Source organism: Coregonus lavaretus (genome assembly GCF_964263955.1).
Source record: "Coregonus lavaretus genome assembly, chromosome: 2".
Classification (NCBI taxonomy): Eukaryota; Metazoa; Chordata; class Actinopteri; order Salmoniformes; family Salmonidae; genus Coregonus; species Coregonus lavaretus.
Window position 1 is genome coordinate 44,956,348 of NC_139989.1, and position 13,999 is coordinate 44,970,346.

The 13,999-nt window shown below is 44.6% G+C and overlaps 1 protein-coding gene across 1 annotated transcript; it reads right to left on the reverse strand.

Annotated features, from left to right (window-relative positions):
* Positions 1-2,784: 2,784 nt before the first annotated feature.
* LOC311148225 (ankyrin repeat and fibronectin type-III domain-containing protein 1-like) lies at positions 2,785-9,978 on the reverse strand (the record flags this gene model as incomplete). The annotated part of the gene is given in 18 exon segments (XM_084185119.1): positions 2,785-3,494; positions 3,697-3,895; positions 4,018-4,184; positions 5,283-5,445; positions 5,651-5,809; positions 5,813-5,816; positions 6,063-6,229; positions 6,333-6,554; positions 6,760-6,879; positions 6,992-7,121; positions 7,367-7,466; positions 7,699-7,806; positions 8,040-8,130; positions 8,308-8,405; positions 8,521-8,634; positions 8,775-8,975; positions 9,343-9,601; positions 9,817-9,978. Coding segments are annotated over 18 exon segments (3,174 nt in total).
* Between the last annotated feature and the right edge of the window lie 4,021 nt (positions 9,979-13,999).

Sequence of the window (13,999 nt, forward strand, 5' to 3'; positions counted from 1 at the left end):
GGTGGATAGTGTAGGCCACGGACAATGGTGAAGACGCTAACGGTGACTAATAACAGGTAGCCATTTAGTTGCAGCTAGCTAGCTGGTTGTGATGATCCGGCGCTAGGGTCCAGTGATTCCGGCAGAAAGTCCAATAAGCTATGGGTCGATAGCACGCTGGGTCGATAGCACGCTGTGCAGACTGGCCGACGAATTGTCCAGGCTAGCTAGAGCTGGCTGGTGGATAGTGTAGGCCACGGACAGTGGTGAAGACGCTAACGGTAACTAATAGCAGGTAGCCAATTCAGATTGCGGCTACACACGTTTCAGCTTACGGTTCTTGATGAAAGTTATAAAGAAATAATAGAATCCTTTCCACGTTGGGTGAGGCGGGTTGCAGGAGAGTATATTTAGTTAAAGAATGAAAGTAAAAAATTTAGAAATATGGACAAAAAAACAAGAAACGGGATATTTACACAGGACGAAAAATAAAAGCGACCGTACTGCTACGCCATCTTGGAAATGAATATTGTGCTTATCTACTCATAATAGTTTCATAATTTAGTTCACTTACATCAAACAGGTGTTTCACAAAATTAATTTGGATAAAGCCAATGTGCAGAACTTTAGTTATATAACAATAGGTTTCTGCTTACCTTTTTTAGTAGTCCGGACTCTTTGTGAAACACACCGTCCAATGACAGAGATGACCAAATGGGCCGGACAATACCCAGCGAAGTCCCTTTACCAGATCACGTCGGGGTCACCAATTGTTAAGTTGCATCAATTCAAATCTGGTATTAGGAACAAAAGAGGTCAATACACGTCTTCTAAATAGACTAGTATTTTAATTAATGCAAAACCTTCAATGGTAAATATGATGTTCGTATATACGGGTCCGATGAAATACCTCGCAGGGCACTCAGAGAACTAATCCATTGTTACAGGTTCTTCCTCAAATACTCTGACAGAGAGAGAGTTCCCACCTCTCTGCTGGCCAATCAGAGTAGAGACTGAGCGTGGTTTAGACTTACTCAGCCAATCCGTTGGCGCACCCCTGTTGCCAGGCATAAGTTCTTATCATAACAACCTGTCATGGTGAGAAGAGCCAGCTCCCCTAGACACCATTCCTACGTCCAAGGATGGTTCACAGATCACAAAGGACCAGTATAGTCTAGTATTTGGAGACACAAATTCTTATCTCATTTTACCCCTTAAAACAGCTCTTCACATCAATCACAGCTTGCCAGGTGACACAACCCACATCAGCACAGTCCAGAATGCATTCTTTCTAAGTTAGTCATCCCATCAATTATGAGAATAATAAATCCCCCACAGGAATGTTTTCCTGGCACACGTTAGGTCTCATGATTCCAATTCAGCAACGTTTACATGTCCCGAAGTATTCAGGCTTTTCTGTAAGCAAAGGGGGTACACTAGATGGGTGTACCTAATAAACTGGCCACTGAGTGTATATTTCCACACTATGACTTTGGAATAATACTGTGAAAATGATGATAATGCCCTTTTAGTGTATGAGCTGTTTGAAAAGATTGCCTGAAATTTCTGCTTGTTTTTGTGGGATGGCCTTCCATGGTGACATCACTGTGTGGTAAATTAGTTAATAGACCAATAAGAAAGAGAGTTCCAAACCTCTCTGCCAATAACATCTTATTTTCTGTTTTACCCTCCCCACAGACCACTCCCAGACAGTCCTAGCAAAATTCTTGCTTGAGAAATTGCCCTTCACTGTAAGGTGCTTAATTGTTACCCAGAAATGATTTGATATTGAGATAAAAACGTTTGCATTGGACCTTTTAATATTGGCATTTTGAATTGATATCCTCACACATATCCTCACCTTAATACCCAGTTGGCCTATGTATTCTTCTCAAATACACACACGTTTCTGAAAAGGATCATGTAAAAAAAGATAGCTAACCCTTTGTCTTGTTAATAAAATGTGGAACAACACAAATACAGCTGAAAATATTTTTATTTGGTCATTTCATGAAGATAAACCATTCAACTGATTTTACTGTAGACTAGCTAGTTGTGTGTTAAAAGGACAAAAGTGCAAACAGGTTAATAGAGTAAAATACTGTAAAGAGTATTTTCAGTTGAACAAAAGAGAAGAGCAGTTGTGGATATAGTCAATCATAAATCAATTCAGGTTAATACAAGTTGCAACAGGGAGACATCTCGCGTACAGAAGCACAGAAAATGTATAGCGGGCCTCTTGGAGACAGGCCCTTTATATTCTAATCCGACAGTACCAAATGTTCTGTAAACACCAGCCTGAGAGGCTGGGAGGAAGACACAACATCAGCGGCTTCAGGCTCAGTGTGGCATCAAACTTTAACCATAACATTCAATACTGGCAGACATTTGATACTGGCAGTTAAACAGGTCAAAGGTAGGAACATCAGTACTTAGGTACAGTAAATCAAATACAGGAGACAAATTAATCAAATAATTCCCCATTACAAATACACACAACAATTCAGCTGGGAATGTCTACAGCTGTGGGATACCAGGTAATATTTGTGAGTTTCATCCTTGCCCCATGGTTTGAATATGTTGTGCGACAATTTTGAAATGAATTCTACATAGTAGTGGTTGGTGTGCATTAAGTGATTTCACCACTGGAACAACTACAGAGAGTAAGATAATGTGTTGAGAAAACAACCATGAATATCCCATCGGTTGCCACACCTGCTTAAAGGCACTGAAAGCATATTAAGAATTTGTTGAGAATTGGTTGTATTTTGGTGTAACGTTCAGTCATAACAATATCTGGATACATCAGGATGCCTGGTTAGAGGAGTTCACCCACTCCACACGGCTCCTGGCTGGCATGCTGCTCCCCCTGTTGTCATCATGTATCACAGTGTCCTCTGTAGGTAAATCCCAGCTTTGGGCAGGGGTGGTCCTCACAATGGGAGGAGGGGCAGATGTGGCCAGCCCATCTAAATGACCTGAGAACAGTGTATCTGCACAGGTTCTGTCTCCTAAACTAAGGCCTGCTGTCAGTGTGTTCGTATCATGATGCACATCAGAGAGAGAGCAACCCTTAGGTCCACTCATCAAGTCGGAGTTTAGTCCAAAGAAAGCCTCGCTTTCACCGACTCCAAGACTTAAACTGTCTAACATATCCATCCCCCCAGGTACAGGGTCCTCCTTCCTCTCTTCGTCTATCAGACTCAGTGTGGGGAAGATGATGTCCAGCTCTGGTAGAGGCGGGATCACATCACTGACAAAACTGTGGGGATACTCCAGTTCTCCACTGTCATGATCTACCACTTCTGATTGGGTCACACTGTCGAATCCAACTCCTGATTGATCCAGGCTGTTGAACGCCACAACAGGCTGTTGGGCACTGAGGTCCACGGGGTACCCCCCTTTGCTAGTCCCCTCCATTAAACAGACAGCCTCTTCATTGACCCCCGGGATAAATATTGGCTCAGAGATCCCACCGCTGACACCAATGTCTGTAACAGTACAGGTAATGCTCTCTAGAGGGAGTGAGAGGAGAGGGCCAACAGAAATGAGAGTTAGTTACTTCAAACGGACAAAGGAAGTAACTGAATATTAAACTGTGGAATTAAGTGCATCACAATATAAAATGATTTTCTTCTCACCCCTGCCTGCTCTCTAATGCTTCAATCAAATACATTGAATAATTAATCAACTACATCTACTACATTAACAAGTCACCTGATATTTTATTTTGAGAGAGTATGCACTGGGGCCAGACTCTGGTGGTAGCCCTGTCATCCTCCTCATCGTCTGGGCGGGCAGGTGGGTCTCCTCCCATGACCAGGCCCAGAGGCACCGCCCCCACACACTGTTTAGAGCGGACACACTGCAGGACATCCATGATCCACCTGGCCTCGCGCCACACCACCTCAAGACTCTAAACAGGGCAAAGGGACAGAGAGGCAAGGGTGAGAGTTCTAATAGAGGGCTTATTCCCTCTCATACACACATACTGTCCTCCTTTGATATCTATTTCATGACTCTCTATGGGTAGTCTACCTGTGAGAGCTGAGTGATGTGACTAAGACGGCCTCTGGCCTCCTGCACCTCCTTAGTGTCCAGAGCTTCTCGCAAAGCCTGCTGGGACAGATGGGCGTCCAGCTCCAACCGAACCCAGACCTGACAGTACTGAGACAGGAAGTCTTGCTCGTACGTCCAGAAGTGCACTGTGAGACGTGAGGATTAAACAGAAAATAAAGAGAAACATCTAAGCACATCAACTGACCACCGACAGTTTCCTCTGAGCAAAAACATAAATGGCATAACACATCTTATATTCTCTATGTTGTCCATGCACCTCTCCCTCAACGTCAATAAGACCAAGGAGCTAATTGTGGACTACAGGAAACGGGGGGGCGAGCACGCCCTCATCCACATCGAGACGGGGCTGCAGTGGAGCGGTTCGAGAGCTTCAAGTTCCTTGGTGTCCAAATGACTAAGGACTTAAAATGGACCACACACACACAAACAGTCGTGAAGAAGGCGTGACAGCGCCTCTTCCCCCTCAGGAGGTTGAAAAGATTTGTCATGGGCCCTCAAATCATCAAAAAGATCTACAGCTGCACCATTGAGAGCATCTTGACTGGCTGCATCACCGCTTGGTATGGCAACTACACTGCCCTCGATCACATGGTGCTACAGAGGGTGGTGCAGACAGCCCAGTACATCACTGGGGCCGAGCTGCCTGCCATCCAGTACCTGTATATCAGGCGGTGTGAAAGGAAGGCCCGGAAAATTGTTAAAGACTCCAGCCACCCAACCCATAGACTGTTCTCTCTACCTCCGCACGGCAAGCGCGCGCACACACACACACACACACACACACACACACACACACACACACACACACACACACACACACACACACACACACACACACACACACTTCATTTGCTCACACACACATAACACGCACATACTGTACATTCATACTAACTCTACACACACGCACACACACTCACATACAATCATCATATAGGCTGCTGCTACTCTGTTTATCATGTATCCTGATGCCTAGTCACCTTACCCCTATACATATCTAACCCTACCACTCCAGTATCCCTGCACATTGTAAATATGGTAATGTAACTGACCCAGGAACTGACCCTGTATATTACTTTACTTTGTATTTATTTTTGTATAGTACTACTGATATTGATTACTGCATTGTTGGGAAAGAGCAAGCAAAAAAGGCGTTTCACTGTACTAGTGCGCATGACAATAAAAACTTGAAACTTAAACCCAACCCTGGCACCAATACGTACCCAGCTCAAAGATCTGCAGTGGCATTGTGAGGCCTGGTTCCTTGGTGCCCACTAGGGGCCAGTAGCTAGAGCTGAAGTCCTCACTGGGGGGCAGCAAGACCAGCATGGACATCTTATCCCCAAACTGCAGCAGCTCCCGAGTGTACACACCGTACTGATATGCCTGCAGGAGAGGAGAGCAGGGAGAAAGGAGTGATGATCAGAGGATGAGGACGAGAGGTGAAGAACATTGAGAGAGAGAAAAAGAAAAAAGAAAAGAATAGAGAGAAGTCAAGAAGAGGTAAGAGAGGTGTATGACATGATACATTATATCATTTAAATTAGATCTAAAAGCATGTGAGTTGAAGAGTAAGTGAAACCATGGTTACCCTGTAGAGGGGGATGTTGAGCTTTGTCAACAAGAGAGTGACAGCGGCCCTGAGTGACCTCACAAACTCCCCCAGCCCAGAGCTGTCCATCGAGGTCTCATCCTCACCCTCTGTGTCCTCATTGGCTGTTAAGATGTTGTGGCATTGTAACCACGCCCATTAATCTCTAAAACAAAAATGCAGCCCAAGACACATCACAAGGAACTATCATTAGCAATGACCTGATTTGACCAGTAAGTAATCCTTAAAAACACTAGGCAAACATTGAGGACACACTTCATTATAAGTATTATACAGTATTCCATTTCATCATCGGCTATACCAGGTCAGAACAGTTTAAAAGTCAGTCTGTACGCAGTAGTGCATACTAAACTCAGTGGTAAGCTCAGTGGTAGTGTGTTAGCTGTGTTACCGGGACACATGGGGATTGTGGCGCACTCTGGCGTGGCATAGCAGGTTGGGCAGCCTCTGGGGCACTAGAACCCTGATCTGCTCCACTGTGCTGCACAGCTTCAAGATGCCCACGTACAGGCCAGGCTGGGCCCACTGGACACTGCGTCTGTGGAAGGACAGCTTCTCCTGGTGAGGGACACAGAGAAAGGCATTGTTGTATTAGCATAATAAGAAGCCTTACTACTGTATATAAACACAAGCACATAGTGGCCCAGCCAGGAAGGGTCACCTTGAGCTGCTCTGTGAGGGTGTCCATGGCAGTAGGCTCTGGGAGTAGAGGGGTCCTGCTCTGGTTCTTCTCCAGCAAGGCCAGGGGGACCCAGTGGAGAGGGGGGTCAGGGGGTTTGGTGTGGGCCGCACAATCCCTCACCGTCACCAGCAGAACGTTACCCTGCCTGTCCTTCAGAGGCTCATAGTACACCTGCCCCAAGTCTACTGTCCCCAGAGAGGACTGCAGAGAGAGGCAGGGAAGGAGCGAGGGAGAAAAGTATGAAATATCAGGATAAAGAGAAAGATTGAAAAGGAAAGTCAACGAGAAACAGGCAGTGAAAGAGAAAGTTTACAGAAAATGTTGTCTCTTCATCTTTGCTAGGTGCTTGTTTGATGAGAAGGCCATGTACAGTGACCTATTAGTGTAAATTATATATTTTTTTCACCTGTAGTTGTGCTACAGCCTGCAAGATATTGTGCCTGTTCTGAAGGAGTGATGAAGAGGAGGAGAGAGCGGAGGAGAGGGCCTGCTGGAGCCAGGGCACCTGTTGCCACGCACAGGACAACTGTAAGAAAGAGAGAGAGGGATAGAAAGATAGAAAAGAGACAATATAACTTTGGAACATATATTTCACACAGGTTTACATTCCAATGTATTCAATTTGATTGACAGCTAACCTTGGCGAACCAAAGGAAGTCCTGAGTGATGGAGGTGGAGCAGCACTGGATCTCCACCAATGGGAGCTGGTCATCTGCTGTGACCAGGATGTTTTCCTTGTTGTAGAACACAGTTGCCAGGTATACACCCCTAACAATGAGACAATGAGGAAGAACAGAGGATAGAATAAGATTAGTTTCATCCTAAGGAGGGAAGACTGAATAGAGAGGTAGGTGCAAGAAAGAGAGGGCTGAAAGGGACTGAAACACTTGTTCAAAGAGTAGGGGAAATACTGAGGGGACAGAAACAGAGTGTAATCTTTCTCTAAATGTAACTATGTGAGATGTTAGTGGCAGAGAGACAGAGTTGTTGGGTGAGGAGCATTGCTGTCTCACCTCTGTAGGAGACGGACAAACTTGGTGGCTGACTGGAAGAGCTGCTTCAGGCCGCGAGACATTGACAGGCGCTTTCTGTGGCTCTGGGACTTCGAGCTCTCTATGGTCCACAGGACAAAGGAATGAGACATACAGACATGGAGGACCATGTGAAAGAGCCAGAGTATTATTTTGAGTGACTGATACTGTTTACCTTCTCATTTATTATACAGGTATTGAATGTACAAGGCTGTTTATCTTACACAAATCATTTGAATAGTATATTCATTCCCCTTGTATGAGAGGCGGAACTGAGATGCTGTATCTATGTTATGGTTTAAGAAGTACACTACCTATACAGTATCCCCTGTAGTGTGGCTCTCTGGTCTGCTCCAACAGTCTCCTGACCAGAGCCTCCTTATTCCTGCTTGGAGTTTTCACCCCCATACACTCAATCCAGCCTGCAGAGGGAGACAGAGCCCACCAGCGGTCACTGATATTCACTGTGGAGTCATATGAAGTTGCCCCTAGACACTGATCCAAGGTCAGTTGTTTTCTTCAAATGGCTGAGGTTGGTATTTGGGGAGCTGATTCTTGATCTGTGATAAGGGCCAACTTCTTCTCGGAGCATTGATGATAATATTGAATATCAGAAAGCTCTTTTGTCTGGCTGTCTGCAGTTCCATTTACTCACTGGAGGGGGCAGCACTGACTGGGCTGGAGCTCTGAGCTGGGCCCCATCCCTTCACATTGTAGGCGGCCACTCTCACAAAGTAGTGCACTCCCTAAGACACCAATACATTAACATCATGACTTAACCTTACGAACAGGCAGACCAGGGCAAATAACTTAACATGGTAGTTGTTCATTTATGCAGGTAACTGAGACAGTTGAGGTTAAGTGCCTCCTAGCCTCAGGGTGTTCTGGCTCAGGTGATGTGACCGGGGTCGTGTGTGTCTTACTGTCGTGAGTCCTGTGATGCTATGGATGGGGGTCTTAGTGTCAATCACATGGGCTGAGCCAAGTATGCTCTTGAAGTTGGCAGAGGTACTCCATTCCACTGTAGGTGACAGGAAGAGAGACAGAGACATCGATGTATCTATGATATTGAGTACTGAGTCATAATAGCAATAGTGATTAGAGCCAATGTTAGAGTTGGAGTAGTAGAACCCCACCTCTGTAGTGTGTGATCAATCCAGTGACGATACCGGTTGGCTCTCGAATGGACACAAACAGGGAAGAGGCACTGGTCACAAACAGTGACACACTACTGGGAGGGCCAGGGAGGTCTAGGGGACATGGAGAGATGGAGAGACACCGACAGTAAACACAGACTTGGAGCAAAAGGTACATAACATAAACGAATCAATGAGACTGGGTTGAGTGCATCATACTTGTCCTTCATCACCCCTGACCCCTAGCCTCTGACCTGTGTGGTGGAAGCTTTCCCTCATCCTGCAGTACAGCTGCTGCCGTAGGGTCCAGAGGTGGAGCTGTCTCTGGATGTCGGCCTGCACATGTGGCTCCACCCCTGCTCGACCCAGTAGCTCCTCCCTCCTGTCCTCCACCTGCCTGCCGGCCAACATCACCAGGGCATCCAGCTTGCACAACCACTCAGCCGGACAACACACTGAGAGAAAGGGATGGAGAGAGAGAGAGAGAGAGAGAGAGAGAGAGAGAGAGAGAGAGAGAGAGAGAGAGAGAGAGAGAGAGAGAGAGAGAGAGAGAGAGAGAGAGAGAGAGAGAGAGAGAGAGAGAGAGAGAGAGAGAGAGGGAGGGAGGGAGAGATAATAAACATGTTTTGCATTGTTTACACAGTGGGAACAAGATATATCTGTAAACATTACATTTAAAGATCACTCACTAGTAGTCACTACCCCAAAAAGAATAATGTCTTAATGTACTGGATGATCCATTGTTTGTGAAAAATGTGTACAACTGTTACTTGCCATCTCTTGATTGCACTGATTCAATGTACGTCACTGTGTAAGACTCACAGACGGGGTTGTGTCTGGCTCCTGCCTTTGTCAAGACGTGCAGCAGAGGGGAGTTCTGGGTTAGAGCAGCCACGTCCAGAGGTACCAGGCCCTGCTCACTCACTCTGTTTACACCTTTTTCCCTCTCTCTTTCCCAATCCTTCTCTTTCTTCTCCCCTGTATCCCATCCTCCTCCTCCGCCACACACTCTGTCCCTGAATAGCAGGCTCTGCACCGCCAGGGTGTCCTCATTCTCCACTGCCTCCCACAGGTTCTTATACTAACACAGGAGAAGGAGAGGGGATTGAGTGAGAAACAGGCACATGGAGGGATACAGGGTAAGAGGGTAAATCTTCATGGGCATGGCAGAAAAGTGCAGGAAGAAAATGTAACTTTAGGTGATAATATGGAACAACAATATAAGACAATTCAAGAAAAGCAAAGATAAAACATCCAAAATGGATGCAAAAGTCATTTTCTCTCAGGATGTCTTACTGTGGGTGTGGCCTTGCATGGATGTTTCGGCATGCCTGTCTCCCCGGCAACAGAGGACTCTCCGCCCCTCAGCCTAACCGACAGGTTCCTGTAGACGCGTTTAGGCGAGACAGGACCCAGAGAGCGCCGCCGCTGTAGCGGGATTCTCACCGACACAGACATACAATAGATGGCACACACACAACTGGTAGAGAGTGGGACCAGCAGGACACAGGAGGTACAGGGAACAATAACAGAAGAAGGTGGATGGATGATGGAGAGGTCACAGAAAGACAGAGTGATGAGAGGAATGGCACACGGGAGGGAGAGGGGGAAGAAGGGAGGATGAAGGGGGTGTGAAATAGGAAGAGGTGCATTAGAGGACTAGAATGGAGTGATACGGTAGGAATAAGATGAGGGAGGGAAAATATATTTTAAAAAGTTAACAGAACAAAGTCAGTCTTACTGTCATCTTACCAGCAGTTAAAACGGTTGCAGCAATTTATCACTACTTAGGGTGAGCTTGGTTGAGCTGAGCAGCACTGTGTGTGGGTGGATAAGTGGATCAAAGTTACAATGCCTGAGCACAGCAGATGGAAAATGCCTCACAGAAGTTAGAACATCTTACTCTTCTCCCCTTTGTTCCCATTTTCTAGTCTAATGCATTATGGCTTTTCTTCCTACTCAATGGAGTCTCTGCACAAAGCAATCTCACCATCAATCTAATGGAATGGAAGTCTACAGAGTACACGGTAAAACTATTACATTCAGTGCTCCTGAGATCAAACATGTCATACATATATAACCATTTATCTGCCCTCACATTTGCCTTTATCATGTCTTACATTAGTGATGGATAATTGTATATTCTTCTTCACCTCTTTTCAGATAGGAAAAACCAGCAGCATTGTATCCTGCACCGTTCACTGTCTTCATAATCCAGCAGCCCACTTTCCTTCCAAAAGCCCCCAACACTTTTTTGTTGCTTTGACCAAAATGCTCTCTTTCACTTTTCTTTTCTCTCCTCAGTCACTACACTATCTTCCATCCTTCCTCTCTCTCTCTTCTTCTACCTTTTTTCAACTCCTCAGCTTTCCACTTACTTTCACGCCCCTTCCATTTACATCATAGTATTATTCAGACACAAAATACATCCCTGGCAAGAGATACCCTGACTCCATCTCTCTGTCATCTCTCCTTGTCCCTCACCCATTTCCACTCATCCCTCATTCTAATGGAAATGAAAGCCACATTCAATCTTCATGTCTGTCTGGTCATGTTCTGACTCTAATTACTCCAGGCCTTTGTGTCTCCTAGAGAAAGTGAATACTCCCTTAGCTTGTGCTGGTAGTGTGGCACTTTCCTGTGACCTCAAAGGCGCCTGGTGTCCCCAGCTGGCATTCTGTACCTATGTATGCCCACTTGTGACATAACAACCCTTCACTCCTCTTACCCCCTGCATTGCCTTCCCATGCATAGGGAAAAGATAAGGGTGAGACCTCCTCACTGTTATTGGTAGATTCAGTTCTATTGTTTGTTTATTGTGCCTTACATCTCTTATGGAAAGTGCCGATCTGCGTCTGTGAAACTGGTTGAGTGATGGGATTAGTGTCTATGCTGTATGGAGGTACCAACAGATGACAATCACTGGACAAAAAGACTCCATGCAAACAAGAATTGACATTCAGTAATGTCAGTTGATATTGATGCTTCTATGAAGTAGCATTAACATATTGCTATGCAGATTATGTCATTATTATAAATGTATTCCATTCTGTTGTGGCTTTTTTGTAGGGCTAAGCATTTGCTTGATAACAGACAAAGCCTTGTTTCACAGTGTGTAAGTCTATAAAGAAATATCCTATGACTCATACCTGGCACCAGGAAGTGATGCTGTTACTCAAAAGAAACGCAATCATTTATAAGTGTGTGAACCAAATAAGGAAACATTGGAAGATTTTGTATACATACAGATAATGAATTCAAAATTCCTGAAACATTACACCAGCATCTGATAGCAGCCAAAGTACAAATGCAACAGTTATGCCAATGTAATAAATACACAGTTGGTTGAGCCCATGAATGGACAGAAAATGAAAGTTTAGAAAATTATCCAAGTTAGAATAGAATGCACGACATCATATTCAGCATGCACATCGTATACAAACGAATTTACAAACAGTGGCAAATTACAAATGAGTTCAATAAAAAACATTTCATACCCTATTGCAATAATCCACTCACATCCTATGGCCTCTGTAACAACCTGGTTGTGTGTTGCATTTTGAATTATTAGCCAGGTAAATATGTTAGATTAAAAGTATGCAGGGCAATACCTTCCGTAGGTGTAAGCTCCTGCTTCTCCATTGTCACATATTACACCACAATCACCACGAAAGCGTCAACTAAAATTAAATAAATTAATCCTAGAGTTATGATAGCAATCGGAATTCATTCATCCCACTTTCATGAACTTTCACTTCTCACGGTCAAGCAAACCTGCTCCTGACGCTCAACATACCATTTGGTGCTTTAGTGCCTCGCGCCCTTCCCATCTCTCTCTCTCTCTCTCTCTCTCTCTCTCTCTCTCTCTCTCTCTCTCTCTCTCTCTCTCTCTCTCTCTCTCATTCACATATGCTGAGGCAGATATTTATGGACCAATTCAGAATTCACATAATTATACAGCTAGATGGAATAAGGTAGATAAGGTATGGGCTCCATATCAATAGGCTACTGTTAATATATTCCTCAGTCACTTTGCATCAATAACCTAATTGGCAAATGTATGCCTATTACAAAATGTGAAATAAGTAGCTAATGCAATGATAAAATGTTATTGTGCCCCTGTTCTACATAACTATCGATCATGTATTACATTCTGAAGTCTCTTATTTTTGGCTCCACATTAGTCAGTCAGTCTTTTTTGGCTGGTGGTCAAAGACATATGGTGTCTCTAAGCAACATCGGTCTTGTCTGTCATTTCGACAGGAAGCTGAGCATCACACAGACTGAGACACACACTGTGACATGATGAGAGACAGGTTGAGTGAGTGGAAAAAATATATATTTAGATCAACAGCCCAGGGCCTCTATGTATGAAGATGAATGATGATATGAACATCTGAAACGATGCAGACCCCAGCTTCTGAGACCTTGGCCTGTGCAGATCAGAGCACTCAGATCAAAGCAAATGAGAGATTATGGTTTTGTTGTAGGTCCAACCCCCCTCTTCCCCCACCCTTCCAACATCTTGACAGCAGTCAGATCGCTAACTAGCTCTGGTTCAGGGCGTTACAATCGGCTGAGCCTGCCATTATGACAGACCACCAGCAGTGCAGTGGGCTTGTGTCGGCCAAAAACGTATTTTATTCCTGGCCTCAAGGCTGCCACAGGCAGTGCATCGCGGGTTCAAATCCGGCATGAAATAAAGATACCTTTTTCTGTGGCATATGCAGACTTTTTCCCTGCCTCAAGCCAGGCTAGCCATTAATAATAATAAGCCATTTAGCAGACGCTTTTATCCAAAGCGACTTACAGTCGTACGTGCATACATTATTTTTAGTGTATGGGTGGTCCCGGGGATCGAACCCACTACCTTGGCGTTACAAGCGCCGTGCTCTACCAGCTGAGCTACAGAGGACCACACCATTGAATGCAGTGTTTCTGTTGGCTATATATCAAGGGCATAAGACACGACTTACTGGTTAGAGTTAGAACCATTATTTATTTTTCTTCTAATTTTTATATTTATTTCTTTGACTTGTTGTTTCAGTTGAAATATAGAAATGATCCTTGCTGTCACATGATTCACTATTGACAGTTTTGCCGCCAACATCTGTAGAAAGCCACTTGACTTCCTTTTAGACACGGTTAATCTCTGATTTATCTAGCTACTTGGCTAGACTTGATCACATTGTTTGTAATAACATTATTTAGCGGCAGTTAGTTAATTAAGACAACGTTAACCTATTCATTTTGACCCATTATCTGGCAGTTTGAATAAAACTATCTAACGAATGATCTCTGGTGACAGTCAGCTAGCTAAGTTAAAGTTAGCCAAAGTTAGCTAGCTAGCAACCGCGGTAGGAAAGGCAGGAAGATAGGTTACAACACATTTACTTTAGCTACATTGAAGGAGGCGCAAATATGATCAGTTACATTAGTTAAACAAACCATTCTGGTCTGCATTTATTTTCAGGGTAAA